Source organism: Pichia kudriavzevii, chromosome 5, assembly GCF_003054445.1.
Source record: "Pichia kudriavzevii chromosome 5, complete sequence".
Taxonomy (NCBI): Eukaryota; Fungi; Ascomycota; class Pichiomycetes; order Pichiales; family Pichiaceae; genus Pichia; species Pichia kudriavzevii.
Genome location: NC_042510.1, coordinates 664,151 through 679,676, shown reverse-complemented (window position 1 = coordinate 679,676; position 15,526 = coordinate 664,151). Strand labels below are relative to the sequence as shown.

Genomic DNA, 15,526 nt, shown 5'->3' with positions numbered 1-15,526 from the left:
GCTTATCTCATACATCTAAGATTTTATTTTCAAACATCTCGTAATCTATTGCAATCAAAAAATCGGTATCGCTAATGCTAGAATCAAGTGTATTATCAAATGATGGAGTGGATCCAACCGTAGAATAGCTGCAAATCCGTTCTTCTTGTTTATCGACTTGTCCGACGATTCTTTTAATTTGCGATGGCGTAAGACAAGTGCAAACTGATGTTATTTGGTCCACATCAGACAACCCGTGTTTTTTCAATTGTAATATCTGACATAATGTTAACAAGTGCATCACAAAACCTGGAGCATCTGGAATTTGCTGGTTAGCACACCAATCTAGAAGCAACGTAATGTTTGATTTAATCAGCGTACTCTTTTCAACATTCAAATACTTACTTCTCATCATAATATCGTTGAAGCAAATAATATCCATAAACTTTAGTAAATCCTTGATTATAGAATCAACAATGGGTTTTTCATAACGATTTTTGTTCAGAGCAACATAGAGATTATTAACCAATCTAACAACATCGTACATTTTGTATTTAGAGCCCTTCTGAATTGCATGTCGAAAGTATGAGTGTGGCGTCTTTTTAATAGCAAAATACGTATCGTCTAAAGCTAAAGCGTCAGGTGCAATTTTCTGAATTTCCCCCCTAATTCCGTCCATCCATGCGGTGTACATTTTGGCAAAGAAGCATTCTGTAAACCTCCTCACTATAGAAAGTATTTTCAAATATTTGCTTCGATCAACGCCACCACCAAAAAGCTTGGTATTAAGATCTTGCATAATGTTAGTTCTAATATTGGAGATTTTAACATTTAAATCATGAAGGTTAGTTATCAATCTTGCCGCGTGCTCAAAATGATCCGACTTTTCCACACAGTACTGAACCTCTTTTTCAATAATCTCAAAACAAGACATCAGAAACATGGCTGATTCATTGTACATTCCGACAGACCACATTCCAGTTAGTATCTCAGAAATAAGTCTGGAATGATATAGAAGCTCATCAACTGAGACTAGCTTTACATCATCTGGGTCGTCTTCGTCCAACGCAGAAACAGCAATGGGCCTTATATCTTCGAGCACCAGTTGAGCCACCGATTCTGTCACAAGCCGTGTCCCTTTCTGATAACCTGATATATCAGCTAACGCTGATTTATAGCTTCTATCAAATCTCGACATTGTTTGTATTGATTGTTGGGATGAACTTCTGTTAGTGTTTGGAGAGCCAGAAATAGATCTTATCGAATGTCTTTTGGATACTGCCTCAGGTTTTACGTATTTCAGACGCCGCATTGTCTTTTTGAACATTAATACATCTGAACTAAAACTCCTTTGGAGATTGTCGTTCAAAGTTTTGCTTTTGATTGTTTCCCCGCCCAACACTTCATTCAGTCTGGTATTGGTTACCCGAATTTTTTGAATCAAAAACCGGGAAATTGTACAAAGTGCTTTATAAGGTTTCATGCCTAATAAATCATCATATGTGTATCTCTGAGGGGGTAAACTTTCACATATTAGGTTCCATGCTTCCAACATTTTATCGACATCCTCATTATATTCCACCTTGTGGATACTTCTTTCCGTACCTTGAGAAAGAGCATCAAAATTGATAAAACTAACTGGTAAGTCTTCAGAGAGATTCGGTGAGGTATCACTAGACTTAAAAATACACGAAGGACTTGCATTTTGTGCCTGTGAATGCGTTCTTTGCTCTAATTGATCATCCAGCACCAATATCTTTTCTCTCTCACCATCTCCTTTTCCCTGATATGTTTCAACAAATTTCTCTTTATCGCCATGAAAAACATTTGCTTCTTCCTTTTTTTCTTCAGCTAACAAGCGATTTTTCGTTTCAAGCATGGCTGCAACTCTCTTTTTGTGTTCATCGACTAATCTAACAAATTCTTCTCTAACTATATATCTTCTAATATATGATTGAATCAATGTGGTTTTACTGATCAATTGTGAGGTTTTTCTTCGACAAACAAATCCCCTTGTTATCGCTTGAATTCTTACAATCATACTGATTGTATGCTGTTGGTTTAATCGTGACAAAAAGCCTCTAATTAAACTTTGCAAATCTATAGTAGACCTTCTTGCCAATAACCATTTGATCCTTTCAAAATGGCAACGGCCATATTTTTGTATTGTAGTAGCTGCTGCAAATATTTTGTTGGACTTAGCAATTTCTAATTGCCCCAAGACACCTGCCCTGAAAAATATTTTTGTTCTACCCAATTGAAATAAAGCATTCTCCTCCACGTATGATCGTAGTAGTTTACTACTTATCTTTTTCTTCTCGTCCATTGAAACAACCATTTTTCTTTTGACCTTCTTTTCATCTTCGGCATCTAATAAAACAACAAACCTTTCTATAAATTCGTCATAACAATACTTGGATGGACAACCAACTAGTGAGATTCTAATTGTTTCTAGAACACCACAGGCTCTTAATTGTGATAGTACCATTAGATTATCAAAAGTCCAGGCGCTTTTTGCTTCATTAGGTTTAATACATCTAATATAATGCGCATTGGTATTTCCAAGTTTAGCTACTAATTGATTCAATGAGTTCTTGAACATGTGACTCAAAGTTGGCCTCTTATTTCTATTAAATCCACTTTCTCTTTTATACGTATCATTGGCTGATGTTGACAAGTCTCCATCAACTAATTTTGAATTTATCAGTGACTGAAGAAACTTATTTTTTGTTGATTCTAACACTTTGTTTTGTACATCCGAAACTGTGTCTCTATTTTTCTCTAAAAAGCCTTTTATATCGTAAGTGACATCCAAGGCATAATGAGACACCACAAATTTGTCATTTCCAAAACGTCCTTTCTTAAACACTTTGTTAAAAGGTGGCACAGTCAATGAATGGAACATTTTCTCGGCCCACGCTTGGTCTGAGCCTGATGGCAATCTACACTGTTCATCTAATAGTGAAAGGATACCATTTCTGTTTTCTATAACGTCGATGCATGGCTGATTATCTTGAAAGGTAATAAATGACCATTCTATACCTTCCTTTGTGTATTCTTCCTGTTGTAATTTAAAGACATGATGTGTGAATTGCTGTTGTAGCTTCTCGTTTGCATAATTGATGCAGAATTGTTCAAATGAGTTGATGAAAAAATGCTCAAATCCGTAGATATCTAATACACCAATAAATGATACACTTTTGGCTTCAATTTCAGGTGGGTATAAGTCTTGGTTGATATGTTCAACAATCCAATCAAACAACAAAGAATAAATATATTTTGATATTGAATCTCTGGCAACTATTGCCTCGTGATATTTCATGTTAGATGATATGCTGTCAGACCTCGTTACAATCTTCTTCTTGACTAAACATTTGCCAAATTCTTTATGATCGAAACCTAGTAAATCACAAGCATACTGAAGACTCTGATTATCACTCGAAAGAAATGCTTCATTTCTTGAATTTTCAATCTCAACATTTCCTAGGTGCAACAAACCTGCCATTACTTTGAAAATCTCGAATTGAGTCTCTTTATCTATGCCAATGACTTTCAATGCTTCACGCGTTACTTTGAATTCTGCAACATCATCCACGCCCTCAATACTTGCAGTTTGACCTTGATTCAAATAATGGTAATCTTGCACTCTAGTTAGATATAATTTGTTCTTCAATCGTTTTTCTAAACCACTCACCATTTGGTAAAATATATGATAATTTCTTTCATTTTGATCTTGATAGACTAGTCTCGATCTCTCCAACAGGAATGTTTGGATTCTTGCACCACAAATTAAGTTTTTGTTGTCAAACGAAATTTCCAGGTATTTACCAAATCGTGATGAATTATCATTTCGTGTGGTTTTCGCATTACCAAAAGATTCCATAATAGGATTGGTAGCCAATATTTGTTTTTCAATTTCAGTTATATTGATCGATGCACCTTCATGATGTACTGAAGCAAAAAATCTCATTATATATTTGGCAGAGACCGTTTTACCTGCACCTGATTCTCCAGAAACTATAATGGACTGACTTTGTTGGTTCTTCTTCATCAGTTTGAAAGACTCTTCGGCAATTGAAAACACATGTGGAGGGTTATCCGACTTTCCTGCTTTATGATAAGATTTGATTACCTCCTGTGTATACAAATAATCGACTCTATCGAATGGATTTACCGCCACTAATACAATACCTGAAAAAGTGTATATCTTTTTCATTTGGTACCTTAGCTTCACGGAATTCAAAACAGAGGGTTCGTTCAAATGAGGCAACGCAGTTAGATCGTCTACAGTGTCATCTGTATTCTTCAACTTTGGTAGTTTTTCATCCTTTTCATTCAACTCAGGTACTTCAATGGCGTAACTTTCATTTATTGGGCCATCACTAACGAGCTCAATTCTATATTTCTTGTGTTCTGGCGAATACTCCTTGCTTTGGACAATCACACTTATCCAACCCTCCTTCTGATCGGGGATCCAGCAGTTGGTGCCTACCTCCAACTTCATCGTCTATTTTTAAATGTCGATTACAGTTATTGCTCAGCTCTTTTTTCGTACGACTTGATTAATTTTTTCTGGGCACACACAATGAGGAATAACACCGGGTATGATTTTCCGGCTTAGTTATGGCAATTAAAGACTAGATTCGAAGTATCCTGGGGTCTTAGCTTGAAAATTATGTTGAATTGAAGAACTGTCAACAAAGAGTGCTGTAGTTTGAGAATCGCATTGCTTAATCAAAACGATTAATCTGGTTAATCACTCAGGACAGCAAATGGTAAACAGATCGTCGATACGCACCCTTTTCGGAGAAATTTGTCGACCAAAGTGCTGTAAAATTGCACCACTTTGACAAATATTTTTTTATTTACTAAACTTACCCCCCTGGGTAAATCAGTTAGCAATGCAATTAGTTTCTAATTACACAAATAAGTATACAAGTAATTATTAATCATTATTTCTATTAAATGTTGGTTAGATTCAAAATGTGGGAGATGCCGGATTTAGCTCAATTTGCTTCAGACACAAAGACATATCTTCCTCACTTAATGAGCTGATGTACAAACATCTAGATAAAATTTCTTTATTAGTTTCAAGTTCGTAAAATTTAGACCATTCTATGTGTCTGATTGTATTTTTCACTGTTTCGCCAGTAACTCTGAATTTTTCAAAATTTACAAGCTGATAATCAATTTCGGAAGAAGCATCAAATTCTGCCAATGAATCCAAATCAATGTCCTTGTGTTTAGAGCTGACAAATGTGGGCATTTCTGAATACATTGTTAAGTCACTCAAAGCTAGTGGCAAAAATGGAATAAATCCTTTCGAAGGTATAACTGACGTAACTTCATCCCGATAACATTTGAAGTTGTTATTTGGGGAAGTCAAGTCCTTTAAGTCTTTGAATCTTAGAATCGTAATAGGATCTATCCTAATCCATGTCGATTTCAACTGCCTCAAAACTTCTGAGTTCAGCGCAAGCATAATTTGAAATAAAGTTCCGTAATTTTGAATCCTTCGGCACTTATCCGCCAACTGGATAAACCTAGTGATGGTCAAGACTCTCAAGTTGATATCTTTACAGAGTAAAATTTCAGAAATAATCCAGTTATTAACTAAATTAAACCTTAAGGTGATAAGTTCGAGCCCAGATTTATTTTTTGAATCAAGAATCAACTTTAACCATGAATTATATGGTCTGAGAGGCTGATCCCATTTTAAATTTATCAGTTCTCTCCATTCTAGTTCAAGTAAAATATCCCTTTCAATGAGAGTCATCTGTGTAGCAATTTGGTCACAATCATATTTGAAAATAAACGGGATATGCAAATTCTCGTTTAAAACGTCCTCCACAGTAATCCCATGTTCTCTGGAATTCAAAGCTTGAGGGGTTACCATCAATGACTGTAACTCAAAATTCGATTTCTCTGCATCATTTTTGAGTAGTTTACCGGTACTAACCCTACTCAAGATGCTTCCAGTTTCTTTCATTTTGGCTGAGTAGCAGCTCATTTCCAATTTACTTCCTAAAGTGGCTTTAGAATGCACGGAAGTGCGTTGAAGACTATCACTTGTTGAATTGTTGACAATATAGAGATCTCTGACTTGCTTTTCAACTTTAGACTCATCTGACACATCACTATCGTTACGATGAAACTGATCATTTAGAGTATTTTCAATATTGTCATGAATCATATCTTTGGCTTTTGTCGGCGATTCACATACAACGGCAAGAGCATGTTTCCTATGAATTTCCTCCTCATCTAGCTTGTTGTGGATGTTACTGTCAGCGTCGTTTAATCCAACAATAACTTGAAACTTTGTACATTCACCTCTTAGTTTACTCAAAGTATAGTTAAAAGGATCACCATCAACTTTTTCATCCGGAATAGCCGCCAATTCATTGATATCGGCTTGTGATAGTCCATTGTAGTACGTCTGAGAGGGTGTTGGTGATGGTAAGATGGAAATGTTGGACGTTATACGCACTGCATCTCCGAAATCATTATTGAACGGCAATTCTAGAAACGCATCCAGAATCGAGTTCACGGGCTTACCAAATAAATCACCAGCGGAATCGAGAATCTCACCTAGTTGCCTCTGATCATGGATTGTATTATCCATCAACTCGGTGTCATTAAACTCCTCGCTTATATTTGAATCATTACCTACCTCAACTCTTAGATTTGAGATTGCATTTTTCTTTCTTAAGGTAACTTCAGTATTCAGATTTTTCAATTCACGTCTGTCCTCCGAAGAGCCAGTGGAAAATTCAGAATCATAAGTTGCATACGATTTAGTAGACAATACACTTTGTCTTTTTATATTATTTACTGAAATCGTCTCATTAAAATATGCCTGCTGCTGTTGCTGTGGATTCGACAAAAGTGGTTCGATTTTACGGCTCATGTTTTTCAAACTTTTTCTATGTCTGTGTCTAAGAAGGCGTGAATCACTCAGATGTTTATTTTTGAGAGGTATTTGAGAAAATCTCTTGGTTTCAAAATGCTGGAAACTTTGTCTCTCCATCTGCAGTTTATCATCCTTAGACAACGAATGGCTACGACGGTCAATATGAATATCGCCATCATTTAACGCATTGTCCAGATCAGCGGTTGTCACACCCATATCAACGAACACCTGGTTACCATTATCGGTTTCAATTAAATTGTTTGAGTCGGACCAATCAAAGGTATCAATAGGAGTAGAGAATGAAGGATGATTGGCGTCTCCCCGATCCAAATTCATTGACTTTTCCGGTTGATTATCAGAAACTCTAGGTGGTCGAATTTTCGTCGGAGAATCCAAAACATTAAAGCCCGATTCAACATCAAAACTCATTGATAGATCCATCGGCATCGACAATACACTTTTCCTATTTATGCCTCTGAGTTTTTTAGAATATCTGTGTTTAAAAGAAGGGTGCTGTAACATATCTTGATACTCATTAATGACTATTTCCTCCAGGTAGTCTAAGCTACTTTCCTTGATTAACACTTGTTTTTCAAGATTGTGTATCATATCCTGGTGATGATTCTCTTTAATGGTCTTCTCCTGCTTCTGCTGAACATTCGATCGTGTCCGCTGCACCTCATCTTTTCGATCCCGCTGTGGTATCAAATAGTCAAGAGACTGTGGGCCATTTTCCTTTTCACTTTGACCAAAAATTGACTTAATGAAACTTCTTTTTTTAGCCTTTACTGAAGCTGATCGACTAATTACTTGGGTATTCTTCTCTACTATATTTTTGTTGGATTTGTAGATCGGAGGTTCTGTCTTCTCGTTTGATAGTTCTTTTGTAATTGGATGTATTTGCCGTATTTTGCTGTCTTGGGATATTTCAATATTCCCTTTGGTTGTAAACCCGCCCTTGAAATGTTTCTTGTTGTCCAAGGAAACAAATCCAGAAATTGGAGTTTTATCAATTATGGTATTGTAAAGTAAATCTATACTTGGTGACGTGCTCATGTCATCCTGTTTCTTGATATTTAAAGAGTTTAAGGAATCCTTCGGATATAAGAACGAATTGGTATCTTTCTTCAAATATTGTTGATTCGAATCTTTTTTAAGGTATGATTGTAACGGATTACTTGCGCTTGTGTTGTCTAGCATTGACAAAACTGATAATCTCCTCGTTGAAGGATCGTTTAAATTATTCAAACCGACCATGCTCAATCTCGTTGCATCCAATCCCTGATACGAGGAAATATCATAATCGCTCAAATCGTTATGCATTTCATTATCCACATCCCAGTATAATGAAACTAACGCAATATAGGTCTTCTTCAAGTCTCTGATAGTTTTCAATTGCAAGTTATGACAATCATCGCCTACGTATTTTTTATGTTTCCCCAGTTCATTGATAGTAGTTGCAAATAGAGTTCTCAACATTGAGTCATTGATAAAATCATCATGGAAATGATTCAATAACCAATGTCGAATCGTAACAAAAGTCCTAATCAGTGTTAGCTTACCAACCAGTGCCTTCTCCTTATCGGATTTGTCTAATGATTTCTTCAAGCACCACGATAAGCGGCACAGTAATAATTCAAGCAATGGCAAGGGTTGAATGTATGAACGAAAAGTGAGAAAAAAATCCACCAGGAACTGATAATTCAAAATATGGGGAGACGTTATATAGGTAATCAAAGCTTCGACAGTTCCGTACATCAATTTATTGTTGTCATCAAAATGCAGTATCTCGGATTCAGTTGGCGTCGGGTATAGTAGTTCGTTTTCAAAAATCGGCTCATTCTCTTCAAAATTAAGTAGTAGTTGTTGCATATTAAGACCAGACTTGACATCAGCCATTGATCCCACTGATCCCACTGATCCTATTGATCCTATTGATCCTTTTGATCTCCTAGACGCCATGCGGTTGATTTCTGGTGGGTCAGAATCATCAAAACTTACACTATCCCGGTATGCAGCACAACCATTGGAATTGATAGACATCCTTCTCTAAGTCTCTCTTGATCCAATTGGAATTTACAGTGTCGACTGCTATAGCTATTCAAGGTTTCGATGGAATTGCAATTATGTACTAGAATTCTCAGCTGTATATACGCTTAAAAAAAATTCAGACAAAACAAAGGTTCTCTTTACTCTTTGAATATCGAATCACTTGCAGATGGGGAAGGTTGCCTTTCTTGTTTTTTTTCTCCAATTTTTTTCTCTCTCCAATCTTGGTGTATACAATGCAAACAACTAGCAGTGTGTTTGTAGGTGGCAACAATTCAAATCCTCCTTGAAAGACACTTCTCCAATTTGTCTTTCCATATGTCTCGGATCAAAAACACACATCAAAACAGATCGTTTCCTCTCTCTTTACAATTGCGCAGGCAAGGCGCGCGCCCCTCCCGTGTTTACCTTTTCCCAAAAGCAGAGCAGCGACTAGCTGGTTGATAGGACACTTGCAAATAAGTCTACCTCAATCTTGAGAAACCGCGTTTATGTAGTGTAACGATTCCTTCAACTGCCCCTTCCCTATATTGACAAATTATTTAAATTTCGTGCATGTCGTTATTTATTCAGTATATAGGAAATAGATATAAAGTAGTCGGAATCGAGTAATAAAAATACAATAGATATTCAAGAAGGGTATGGAGAAAAGATCACAATAACTTCAATCAATTTTCTTTCTTTTTTCTCAAAATATAAAGAGAATTAACTTATTGTGGACCATCGTTAATGGCAACTCTAACAGTCTTCCATTGGGTGTAGTTCTCAAAAGCTTCTTCACCCATTTCTCTACCAATACCAGATTGCTTGAAACCACCAAATGGCATGTTATGGTGGAAATCATTGTAGGTGTTAATCCAAACAGTACCTGCTTCCAAATTGTTTGCAACATATGTAGCAGTGTCGAGAGATTTAGTATGAATACCTGCAGCCAAACCGTATTCAGAGTCATTTGCCAACTTGATGGCTTCATCGGCGGTCTTGAACTTGGTGACAGCAGCAAATGGACCGAAAATTTCTTCAGTGTAAATCTTCATAGTTGGCTTAACGTCGGCGAAAATAGTTGGCTTAACAAAGAAACCCTTGTCACCCAATCTTTCACCACCTGCAATTAGAGTTGCACCTTCAGACTTTGCGGAATCAACATAAGACAGAATCTTAGACAATTGTTGTTGAGAGGTTTGGGCACCTTGGAAAACACCATCTTCAAATGGGTTACCAACCTTCAAATTTTCAGCAGCCTTCTTGAATTCCTCCAGAACTTCATCATAGACACCCTCTTGAATGAAAACTCTAGAACCAGCACAACAAACCTCACCAGAATTGAAGAAAATACCCAAAACTAAAGAGTTGACAGCCTTCTTAATGTCAGCATCATTGAAAACAATATTTGGAGACTTACCACCCAATTCCAAGGTAACCTTCTTCAAGTTTGATTCTGCTGCAGCCTTCATAATGTGCTTACCTGTAGCAGTGGAACCAGTAAAGGCCAACTTCTTAATCTTTGGATGTAAGGAAATTGCTTCACCAGTGATCTTACCAAAACCAGAGACAATATTGATAACACCCTTTGGAATTCCCGCTTCTTGGGCCAACTTTGCAGCATACAAAGCAGACAATGGGGTGGACTCTGCAGTCTTCAAGACAATCGTGTTACCTGCAGCCAAGGCAGGACCAACCTTCCATGACCACATTAGTAATGGGAAGTTCCATGGAATGATTTGACCACAAACACCAATTGGTTCTCTCTTGATATAGTTGAAATAGTTAGAACCAGTGTCAACGAGCTTACCAAATAGCTTGTCGGCATAACCGGCACAGTATCTGAGGTAGTTAATGACAAGACCGACATCGCCCTGTGCAGAAACTAACGCCTTACCATTGTCCATGGACTCAATAGCAGCCAAGGTGTCCTTGTGTGCCTCCATCAAGTCCGCCAGGTTGAGCAAGTACTTACCTCTAATGGATGGGTCCATCTTAGACCAAGTGGAATGGAAAGCCTTATTTGCAGCATCCACAGCAAGGTCGACATCTTCGGCTCTTGCTTCATGGACATGACAGATTTCTTCCTCGGTGGAAGGGTTGATAACTTCAAAAGTCTTGTGTTGCTGGGACTTGACAAACTCACCATTGATGAACAAACCAGTTGGTTGTTCGTAGGTTTGACCATTAGGAAGTGTGATTGTTTGATAGACTGGCAAGTCAGAGTAGCATCTAATGCTGGAAAGAGCGGAAAAGACCCTTGGGGACCTTAGAGTGTTGGTTCTAGTGGTTAATCTTAACATTGGATATTCAAATGTGTTTTCTTGTTGTTGATTAAGGATACAAGGACTGAAAACAAACACTTACACTTGACCAAACACCTCATAACCTCATCAATCCATGGTGGCGATCCTTATATATTTATATTAGATATTCTTGTCCCATTTGGGCTGGCAACCATCACGAGTCTCCGCTACGATTTCTCTTCTCAGAGCCACCCACCCCTCATTGCTGCCATTGCTGGGGGGGGGGGGGGGGTGCAATTCCACCCATAACAAACTAGACCCCAAAAAAAAAAAGAAAAAAAAAAGAAAAAAAAAATTCACAATGCACTGCCGTCGCATTCTACAATTCCATAATAGACACAACTGGTAGCCCCGCTTAGCAGCCAGTGCCAAATTCATTGTACTGTGAGAAAACTACCCCGCTTCATGGTCAAATTGACCCCAATTCCGCGCTCGGGATTTCCCACCCCATTGGCCGCACAAGGACAAACCCCACCATTGGCACCCCCGCTTTTGCCGTTTCCATAAAGACATAGAGGGCCAGCTCAGGAAAGGGAAAAGGGAAAGGGGAGGGGAGGAGGGGAGGATGAGGAGGAGGGGAAAGAGAAGAGAGAGGGGGTGACACCTGTCTTCACCCAACGGCACCCCCTCTTTTCGGGAAACCGTTGGTATTCACACCCTTATTGAGAGATGTTGCTAGGTTTATTCATATACAAATAAAGAGAACGACGTAGCGGTAGAATGAAATTATGGGATAATAAAATTAGAAAATTAGAAAATTAGAAAATTAGAAAATTAGAAAATTAGAAAATTAGAAAAAAGCCTCTCTTTTGTTGGACAGTATACGCTCAGTTGAAAAGTGGTTAATAAAAGTAAAAAGAATACATCAATACATGTACAATAGAATACGGAGTAGACCATGTGTACGGTTCCCTCCTTAGTTGGCGTTTCCCTCAACAAAACATTCTTTTCCTGTAGCTTGACCTTGTAAATTGCTCTTCTCAGCATGTGTCGCTTATCGTAAAAAACTTCTTCACGTGCTGCCTTCCCTTCCACCTCTTCCTCTTTTTCTTCTTATTCTATTACGTCATTGTTGAGAAGGATCTATCGGTTATCATGGATTCTGTCCCTTGGATAACGTAGCTAGGAGAAGTGAAACCTGAAACCTGAAACCCAAATGTGGACATACAAATGTCCATTCCAACCGTTATATCCGACGGCTCGGTAGTTAGAGAATACACAGACGCACTTGCGTTACGATGCCAAGTCTTGTTACTTCTCTTATAAATTGTTACTAGTCTCTCCACTTAAGAACTGTCTCCTGCTGGTGCTTGAAGACACCATTCTATCCATCTGCCTCTCCTGTGAGACGAAGAATTGGGGAGTTAACACGGCTGGAGGAAGAAAGGAGGGGGGGATGGGGGGCAAGGACGGACAGTCTACAAGACGATGCTGACACGGAAATACCTTATGCTGTGGCGCATGCGCGCATGGTGACACGTGACGTGCGACTGAGGGGGGGGGAATAGAGACGCATTTGCCACATTTTGGAGGCAAGGCGAGTAAAAGTAGACTGTCAATAGAGAGACCCCACTGTAGAGTCCGCCAGGTGTAATTGGTCATATTTGTAGCTCAGGTAATTTGAAATTCACATTCATCTCCTATATTACATCACGATTGTCTGATTGTATCTTCACAACTGACTCTATCGGTGGGCTGAAAAAATTCCTAGCCACACATACACACTCATACTACAGTGGTGGTTCTGTCCGGATCTGTAGTGAGAAATAGTTGATATACAAAGACGGTAGAGCCGTTCCTCTGATAGATATAGTGGTTAAAAACACCATAGCTTGGTTAGATTGGGTATACTCTGTCAGAAGCTTCCACAACCGGTTTCTTTCCTTATCATGGTAGCATAAAGTTTTCAAGCATATCAAAAATTACCTGTAAATTTGTAAGCGCGTCTCTATTTGAGGTGAATCCGTCAGTAAAGAATTGAATCGCTGTCTTTTTTTCTTTATCTTTTTCTTTGTATTTTTTTTCGCTTGATTACTGCCACTCAGTTTGTTTCTGTAAATGTATAAAAGGAAGACACCCTCCCCATTCTGCTTTTTATTTTGCCACCACTTTTTCTTTTACTTCATTGAATGGGAGTCTCTGTTGGTCTTCTTTTTGGGGGGCTCTTGTGCTTTCCTAGATTTTTTGCTTTCGGGGGGACTTCTGCTTGTCTTTGGTGTCTTGTAGTTTTTTTTTTCCTTTGCTTCTAAACTTAACTTTACAACTTCAAAACATAAAAAAGTCATATAGTAATGTCGTTATTAGATTGTGCAAACGCTCTTTCATACTTGAACGAATATAAGCAAAAGGATGGGTTATCTGTTTCCGAATTAATGAATTCCAGTACCAACGGGGGTTTAACCTACAATGATTTCCTTATTTTGCCAGCTAAAATCGATTTCTCAGCTTCGACTGTCTCCTTAGTATCCAAATTGACTAAGAAGATCAGCTTGAAGACACCTTTTGTCTCTTCGCCAATGGACACGGTTACGGAATCGGCTATGGCAATTAGCATGGCCTTGTTAGGTGGTATTGGTATCATTCATCATAACTGTACCCCTGAATACCAGGCTGCTATGGTCAAGAAAGTCAAAAAGTACGAAAATGGTTTCATCAACGATCCAGTTGTAATTTCACCACTAACAACTATTGGTGAAGTAAAGAAGATGGGTGAGAAATTAGGCTTCACCTCCTTCCCAGTTACTGGTATGTATCTGAATCCAAATCACAGTTGGCCAAAGTTATCGCAGGTGTCTGGAAGTGGAGATTATCAAGTGGTTTAACTTATCTTTCCTTTTTGAGTTCTCTTTTATGTTATTTGCACAAGGACCGTTCCTATAAACGATGTGTCTTGTTTTCTTTATTCCTACCACAATCCTCTTTGGAAACTATTGGTCATTTCTCTTCAAATACAAACATATTTCAGTATTACCAACTCTTGATAATACAGTCAATGTTGTACTTGCAATTTTCTTTTCAAGCATATTACTAACTTTTTTTTTCTCCATAATCTTTTTCATTTAGAAACAGGTAAAGCAGGTGGTAAACTCATTGGTATTGTTACCTCAAGAGACATCCAATTCCATGAAAATGCATCATCTCTTGTCTCTGAGGTCATGACCAAAGATTTGGTTACCGCAAAGAAGGGTGTTTCTCTTTCCGAAGGTAACGAAATCTTGAGAACATCCAAAAAGGGTAAGCTCTTAATTGTTGATGCAGAAGGTAACCTAGTTGCACTTTTATCGAGAACGGATTTACAAAAGAACGAGGATTATCCCAACGCATCCAAATCCACAGCCACTAAACAATTACTATGTGGTGCTTCAGTTGGTACCATGGATGCTGATAAGAGAAGATTAGAACTATTAGTCGAAGCCGGTTTGGATGTTGTTGTAGTTGACTCTTCCCAAGGCAACTCCATCTTTCAATTAAACATGATCAAGTGGATTAAAAAGACGTACCCGGAAATAGAAGTCATTGCAGGTAATGTTGTTACCAGGGAACAAGCAGCTTCCTTAATTGCGGCCGGTGCAGATGGTTTAAGGATTGGTATGGGTTGTGGTTCTATCTGCATCACCCAAGAAGTTATGGCATGCGGTAGACCACAGGGTACTGCAGTTTATAATGTGACTGAGTTTGCAAACAAATTTGGTGTTCCTTGTATTGCTGATGGAGCAGTTCAGAACATCGGCCATATCACCAAAGCCATTGCGTTGGGTGCCTCGTGTGTCATGATGGGTAGCATGTTAGCAGGTACTACCGAATCACCGGGCTCTTACTTTTTCAAGGACGGTGAGAGGTTGAAGACATACAGGGGCATGGGTTCTATTGATTCTATGCAGAAAACCGATACCAATGCAAACGCATCCACTTCAAGATATTTCTCTGAAGGTGATGAGGTTCTCGTTGCCCAAGGTGTCTCTGGTGCCGTTTTAGATAAAGGTTCTGTTACTAAGTTTATTCCTTACATTTACAATGGTTTACAGCACTCTTGCCAAGATATCGGTGTTAAATCTGTCAAGGAACTAACTGAAAAGGTCAACTCTGGTGATGTTAGATTTGAGCTGAGAACTCCTTCCGCCCAATTTGAAGGCGGTGTTCACAACTTACATTCTTATGAAAAGAAACTTCACAACTAAGCCTATTCTTTTTTTTTTTAAAGTTGTCATTTTCGTTTTGTAATTTCTTCCTAGTTATCAGAACTAACTTATAACTTATTTTTTTCTTGTAACCTGAAAACGAACGAGCAGTAGGTGTTTAT

At 38.2% G+C, this 15,526-nt stretch overlaps 4 protein-coding genes across 4 annotated transcripts; 1 reads left to right on the top strand and 3 right to left on the bottom strand.

Annotated features, from left to right (window-relative positions):
- Positions 1 to 7: 7 nt before the first annotated feature.
- Positions 8 to 4,483, bottom strand: C5L36_0E03230 (uncharacterized protein; the record flags this gene model as incomplete). Its single annotated transcript, XM_029467880.1, has 1 exon — positions 8 to 4,483. The coding sequence occupies one exon, from the start codon at positions 4,481 to 4,483 to the stop codon at positions 8 to 10; it is 4,476 nt and encodes a 1,491-aa protein (XP_029323740.1).
- Positions 4,484 to 4,957: 474 nt separating this feature from the next.
- Positions 4,958 to 8,932, bottom strand: C5L36_0E03220 (uncharacterized protein; the record flags this gene model as incomplete). The annotated part of the gene is made up of 1 exon (XM_029467879.1): positions 4,958 to 8,932. The coding sequence occupies one exon, from the start codon at positions 8,930 to 8,932 to the stop codon at positions 4,958 to 4,960; it is 3,975 nt and encodes a 1,324-aa protein (XP_029323739.1).
- Positions 8,933 to 9,648: 716 nt separating this feature from the next.
- C5L36_0E03210 (uncharacterized protein) lies at positions 9,649 to 11,223 on the bottom strand (the record flags this gene model as incomplete). Its single annotated transcript, XM_029467878.1, has 1 exon — positions 9,649 to 11,223. The coding sequence occupies one exon, from the start codon at positions 11,221 to 11,223 to the stop codon at positions 9,649 to 9,651; it is 1,575 nt and encodes a 524-aa protein (XP_029323738.1).
- A 3,158-nt stretch (positions 11,224 to 14,381) lies between these two features.
- C5L36_0E03200 (uncharacterized protein) lies at positions 14,382 to 15,404 on the top strand (the record flags this gene model as incomplete). The annotated part of the gene is made up of 1 exon (XM_029467877.1): positions 14,382 to 15,404. One exon carries the CDS (start codon positions 14,382 to 14,384, stop codon positions 15,402 to 15,404), a length of 1,023 nt encoding a protein of 340 aa, XP_029323737.1.
- Positions 15,405 to 15,526: the final 122 nt, after the last annotated feature.